General features: G+C 58.3%; 1 protein-coding gene across 6 annotated transcripts in view; it reads left to right on the top strand.

Annotated features, from left to right (window-relative positions):
• The first annotated feature begins 3039 nt into the window (after positions 1-3039).
• PDE9A (phosphodiesterase 9A) overlaps positions 3040-6516 on the top strand; it is a 90683-nt gene continuing 87206 nt past the window's right edge. For 2 of the 6 annotated variants that reach the window (XM_074324826.1, XM_074324821.1), the window contains exon 1: positions 3040-3190. In XM_074324826.1, coding sequence (XP_074180927.1) covers positions 3122-3190 — 69 coding nt within the window. In that variant the 5' untranslated portion in view covers positions 3040-3121. The remainder of the gene's footprint in view (positions 3191-6516) is intronic. The other 4 variants (XM_074324818.1, XM_074324815.1, XM_074324824.1 and 1 more) reach the window with 3 other exon arrangements.

Below are 6516 nucleotides of genomic sequence, written 5' to 3'. Positions count from 1 at the left end.
GGTTACTGCTTATGTCAAAGGTGTGTTAACCTAGATGCACAGAAACAATGGACAGGGCTGCTTAAGGCAAAGATAAGCCTTTTACTAAGGAAGTTAGATGCCTGGGGCGGACTACCCGCCAGGGCCTGCCCAGATAGGAATTAATGATCAGGTCACCCTGTCAGCTTCCTGTCCATAGAACCCCTTTTTTCGTCCACAAACTCCTTCACCTCCACCCCTCCCCCACCCCACCTCTCCCCACCTCACCCACTCCTGTCCATGAGATTCGGGTGGACAGGATCTCACATCCACAGCCCCAGATGGCTGGAAACTTCCCTCCCTGGAACTTCCCCAGGACTGGCTTTGCCCCTTAGTCACCAAGTTCCCACAGACCCACAGGCCTCCTGCTCCCCACCAGCTCCTCATTCCAGCCCCCTGCCCACCTGACAGAGGCAGGCGGTTTCTTTTGTTTTTATCTTGATTCTGGGAACCTACATTGGCTGCATTCCTGGTGGCCACGCTGGGACCAAGAATGAAAGTCAAGGACGCCAGGTGGGCTCCCAAGGGAGGGGAGGGTCCCGGAATCTTACTGCAGGGCCGGTCAGGATGAGGCAGCATCAGTTTAGGCAGAATCACATTATAGGAAAGGGAAAGAGAGCAAAAACCAGAAATAACAGCAGCCTAAGAAATGAGCAGACATGAGAGACTTGAACCCTGGGATTTAGAATCCAACCACTTCTCACCACTGTCACTTTGCAAAGATTATTGCGGCAGCCTTGTCAGTGGTCTCCTGGCTGCAGCCTCCCCCTCTAGTGCCTTGCCCACCCAGAGCGGGATGATCCTGTTAGAACATGAGTGGGCCCCTTCGGCCTCTGCTCATCCTCCTGCGTGGGCCACACCTGACCGGGTAAAGCCAAGTCGCTTGTGTGGCCCTCGCAGGACCTGCCACCCATCCCCTCTCTGACCTCACACTGCAGAGCCCCTCTGCCCCCTGCGACCGTCCCCTCCATCCACACTGCCTTCGCTTCTGCACGACTCTCCTCCTTCGCACTAATGATTATCCAACACGCTACATGTCATGTTTGTTTATCCCATCTTGTCTGTCTCCCACTCTCACCCCGGCTCCTCCAGGCCGGGGGCTTTGTTTCTGAGCTCTCCAGTGGGTACTCAGTGCCAGAACAGCCCCGACACACTGTAGGGACAGTGCTGATGGAGGCAAGAGCCACCGTGGCCCGTTGGGGTCTGGCTGGGCAAGGACTGCTGTGTCATTGGTTGGATATCCGTAGAGCAATCTAGTCTGTCACACACCTATGGCAGTGGTTATTCTTCTGAATACAGAACGGGCCAGGTGGCGTAAGGCCCACCGCTCGTGGGACCAGTCACACAGTCCGTCAGCGGGGAGATGGCTCTGCAGAGACGCACACTGTGTGAGGGCACTCGTCTTTCCAGGGCGCTAGAAGGAGATGATTCGAGAGGCCTGGGTCAGATGACAATAACACATGGAGAATAAAGAAGCATCAAGCTAATGAGCCATCTGCCAGGCGGTGAGATTCCCACGCCAGGCAGTACACCAGCCCCACAAATCAGTCGCTGGATTCGCCAAAATAGCATCAGGACATTCAACAACAGCGTTGAACCGTAATACTAGCGCTCGCTCCCATTTCTGGGGACACATTATCACAGCTCTGAACCAGGGGGCCAACTGTAACCACCAAGCTGGGGTCACCTCCCCACACGCTCTTCAAAGGCCTCCTGGCTGCTCCCTTTTCACCCCCAGTCACTTGCAAAGCAAGTCTCGTGGTGCCCAGGTCTGACATGGCCCAGTCACTGAGCTGCAGGGAAGGGCAAAGCATCATCATCCTTTGAGAGCCCCCATGAGCAGGCAAGGGACATGAAGTGACACGTGCGGGGCTGTCCGAAGGCTGAGGAAGACGCTTCACCTGAAGATGCTGAGCCCACCTTCCCCGGAGCTCCAGGAGGCCCCGAGGAAGTCTGGAGAGCCAGTGACAGTGTGCCAGGTGGAGGCCAGATGGCCGGGAAGAGAAAGGGAATGGCTGAGCCATGGCAGTGGTCAGCCCAGCTCAGGCAGGCCTGGGGGAGACAGGAGCCTGTGTGCACCAGGAACTCTCTCGAGCAGCAAAACCCAGACATTCAACAGATGGAAGGCAGTGGCTTGGGATTCACTCAGAAGGAAACAAGCCGGACACTGCCTCCCAAAGTAACAGACACTGAGGTCCACTCACCCTCCCCTCCAATGCTTCCCACCGCGAGAGCCCCAAGAGAATTGTGGAACCGGAACCAAAGGCAGCCCCCACTGTGATCTGCAGGTCACATCTGCTGAAACCCCTCCTTTCCCCCTCCTGCTTTTCCCACACTCCCTGTGGCAGCTAACAGAGGGGTGGGGACAGAACAGTGCTGAAACCAGCAAAGAGCTGGTGGCTGGGTCGTCCTAACGCTCGGCTACATTAAAGACAGAAATAAAATTGCCATTTCAGCTCCTGGTGCAGCTGGAAGAGGCTGTCACTCCCTAGAATGTACAGAAAAGTTAGGGGACGGATGTGCATGAATGAGAAGGAACTTTTCCCGTTTCCTGTTCACATTACAGGAGGGCTCGGTCACAGCAGGGGAGACGGACCTACTGGGGAGATTCTTCTCTGCTAAGTGGTGTTTGGGCTTGGGTCGCGACCACAAATAGCTCAGGGCGCCATGCCCGCCAGGTGCTCGCTGAGGCCTGCGTGTCCACCGGCGGAGGTCGCTATGGGAGTCTGGTCACATGGGGAGGAGACCAGCCCTGCTGCCAGAGGGTGTCGCTAGCTCTGGGCACTTGTCCAGAGGGCACTTGGAGACAGGCTGCCCACTTGGCCCTGTCCCCGAGGCGACTGGAGTCCAGCGGAAGAAGAGGAGAGCGTGCCTCAAATGTGGGAAGCGGGGAGAACGGAGTGAAGGGGGGAGGGAGAAAGGGGGAGGCGGCGGGAAGGAGCGAGGGAGGAGACGCGCCAGCCGGCGGAGGCGGCGGCGCTCTGGTTGGCTGGTCCCTCGTCCCCGCCGCCCGCCCCCGCCTCCCTCCCACGCCCCGCCCTCCTCGCGGCGCTGGCGTCGAGAAAGTACAGTAAAAAGTCCAAGTGCAGCCGCTCGGCGCAAGATGGGGTCCGGCTCCTCCAGCTACCGGCCCAAGGCCATCTACTTGGACATCGATGGACGCATTCAGAAGGTAACCCCCTTCCCATTCTCCCCCGGAAGCCACAGGGCCCCTCCCGGCGCGCGACCCCGCTGTGCGAGCCCGCCGCGGGGGCTCCTCCCCGGGTGACAGCGGGGGTCGCGGCGGCGGCGGCGGCGGCGGGGTGGGGGACCAGGCGGGAGTAGGGGACCGTCGTCCGTGCGTCCGCGCGTCCCTGTCTGGGCTGTGGCCTCCGACAACTTCGTCCAGGGGTGGCGGGGCTCTGCGGGGCAGGTGTCCCCCACGAACCGGCCGGCCCACCGTGGGAGGGGGGCCTCGCAGGGGTTTTTTTCCATTTCATGGGCAGAGCTTTCTTTGTAACACATCTGATTAGGCTGAGTTTGTACGTTCGGAAGCTGGTACATTAACCTTTTCATTTCCGGCTGAAAGACCCCCAGGAGCCTGTAGGCAGACCTGCGAGACAGGGCCCCTGCCCATGGGGGGCGCCCTCGCAAGCCGCCCCCTGCGAGGACCCGCGCTGCTTCCTGGCCCAGGAGCAGGTGCTGGGGGGCGGGGCTGGCACCGCAAGGGCTGCTCCAGCTGCGTGTCCCCGGTCCCCGCAGGTGGTCAGCTCTGACTGCAGAGAGGGTGACCTGGGCTGCTCTACCTCCTGGGCCCCTGCAGAGAGACTAGGGGACCTACAGAAGGACTAGGTGGCCCGCTGGACCAGCCCTTCTCTGGAGATATGAAGCCCACCAAATGTCCATTGTCCCTAACCAACTTGAATTTCATAGGAAAGGCATCCAGATCCAGAGCAGGCCCCCCATGTTGATGGCCCCTCCCCTTCTAAGCCCCTGGCATGGGTCCAGAGAGTCCTGACCCCTGCTTCTGATTGGCAGAGAGGGACAATCACTGAGCTCGCTTAGAGAAGGGCTCTCTTTAGCTGCCCCGAGACCCCCCACAGGGAAAAGCCAGAGTGAGGCCACCTTCCAAACATCAGCTGAACAGTTTCCCCTAGCTCTTCTCCAGGAGCACCCCAGCTGGGGAGCCTGGGAGGGATGCCCTACAGGCACAGAGGAGGTGTTCTGTAGGTCTGGGGCTCCCGGGGCTCAGATGTGCCGCTGCCTGTGCTGATAGACTTGTCAACAAGCCCCCTCACTCTCACCCCATCCCTGGATTGATCCCGGTGAAATGAGAAGCACAGGCTGCCCTTCCTTCACGATGCTGCACTTTAGTAGAATCAGATAACAGGGAACAGGAAGCATCTGCTTGGGCAGCTGGTCAGCCCCTTCATGTCATCAGCCCCGGGCAGTTGGTCAACGGCAGAGGCAGGACCACACCCAGGTCTCTGACTCCAGGACCGGGCACCTGTACGACACAGCAGTGTGGGGAGGGACAAACGGCTCAGTACTGTCCTTCTCAGCGTGCACACACAACATGCACACACAATAGACACAGACGCACAAGCATACACATAACACACACACACAAAAGTGCAAACATGCACACACATACACAGGCACACGTCTTCTGCCCTACCAGATGAGAAGTAGCAAAGATCGGCCTTTTTATCGTTTGAAAGAGGTGAGATGAGACACTGTCACCAGGTCAGAAGTGACAGATCCTTCCCAAGAACTTCCCAAAGGTCTCCTCGAGAAACATGATTGGAAATGGGTGAAAAGTGGAAGAGAGGTTCCAGAGGGCAGGAGGGGAGCACCGCGCCTGGCAGGCTCTGCTGTCATTGTTGGCAGGGTGGTTTTTTACAGGTGACACACCCAAGGTTGGGGTGATCGCCAGGAAAACAGCCCTGCAGGTGGCCCTGGATGACCTTGGGCATTCAGGAGGGAGGCCGTGGCCTCGGGAGGGGCCAGATCTGATGTTGCGAGGGTGCCACCACTTTCTACGATCATGGGCAAGTCCCTTGGGTGCTCTGAGCTATCCTGCTTGTCTGTAAAGTGGGAGAGTCACCTCAGTCTCTCAGAGTAACCGAGATCATGTAAACAGAGCCGGAACGCTGCTGGAACAGGATGGCACTGTGGGTGCTCTCTCTCTGTGTCCCATAGATGCCATTTAACTGAGACAAGTAGGGGAGGAGGTGGGCCATGGTCCTGAAAGCTGTGCCATCCCTGCAATGTCTGTCACTCATTCTTGGCCTTGTTCGGTACCCTCTCCCTTTGCTGTTGACACTGTTGGGATTTGTAACCCTGGTTGAGAGCCGAATCGGTTGGGGTTTCCAAGCTGGAGAAAGGTCACCTCTCACTCACCTCATACTCCGGGTTGACCTGGCACCTCTTGGTACCAGGTGAAGGAGAAGGGAGAGGGAGCCAGGTCCCCACCCCCGGAGAGCTGGGGACCCTGCGCCGGAGGACTCCACTCTGGAAGCTGAGGTGTCTTGTCTGTGACCAGGGCTTGCTTGTTCCTTTCCACAGCGTCCCCTGGCCCGGGAACCCCGGCCTCGGCCCCTGCTCCTTTCTCCCACCTGTGCACAGAGAAAGGTGCGCTCAGCTGGGGTGCCTGGGCTTGGTGGGACCGTGCGCTCGGTGCTGGGGAGTCCGAGGGGCTCCTGCCTGGTGGCTCCTCCGGGTGTGTATTTGCTGACCTTCCCAGTGTGGCAGCAGGAAGCCTTTGTGAGATGCCCCTCGCCTGACCTTGGACTTGGGTTTGGTGAGAAGCCTAGTATGGGCAAGACTGACTGTCTGGTGTGGTTGCCTCCCTGGCCCACGGGCACCTTTCCCCTCCTGGAATGTGTCTGTCCTGCCACCTGGCAAAGCCCCATGAAAGTTTCCTTTCCTCATAACACCTGCATACCTGCTTGGCCCTCTGCTCAGAGCGTCCTTCTGCTCACTGGCAGGGTCCTTGCCTAGGGCCAGGCAGAGCCATCGAGAGCTCTCTGGGCTCTGGAGTACCTGTCTGCTCCCCTCATGCCTGCCAGGTGACGGTGACACCCCCAACCCTGGCCGTCGTCAGCAATGTCCATTTATCTTCCTTTAAATGTTTGCAACTTAAGATCTTTAAACAGATATTGAAATGGTAAAATAAGCCACATTGCAACCAAGGGAAGTTGGAGAAGGGGGTGATCCCACACCCTTTTGGGGTTGGTTTCCAGTGTGGAAACAGAAGTGGGGCCAGTGGTGATGGGGAGAAGAGCAGGACATTTTGATTCCCAGCCCGAACCCTGGCTTGCGATGACCTCTCTGTCTCTAGTGGCGTCAGAGCTGGGCTGTGACAATTAATAAGCGTCTCTATTTCAGTCTCTTTTCTAACAAGTAGATCAGCCATTGAAGTAAATCAGCCTGACTGCCTGCTATGCCACAGCAGGTGCTGTCGTATCAAGGACGCCGAGACGTCAGGGGGCCTCCCTCCCCCTCTCTTGCCCTGGT

This window comes from Rhinolophus sinicus, linkage group LG01 (assembly GCF_036562045.2).
Source record: "Rhinolophus sinicus isolate RSC01 linkage group LG01, ASM3656204v1, whole genome shotgun sequence".
Taxonomy (NCBI): Eukaryota; Metazoa; Chordata; class Mammalia; order Chiroptera; family Rhinolophidae; genus Rhinolophus; species Rhinolophus sinicus.
This window is presented reverse-complemented; position numbering and strand designations above follow the sequence as displayed.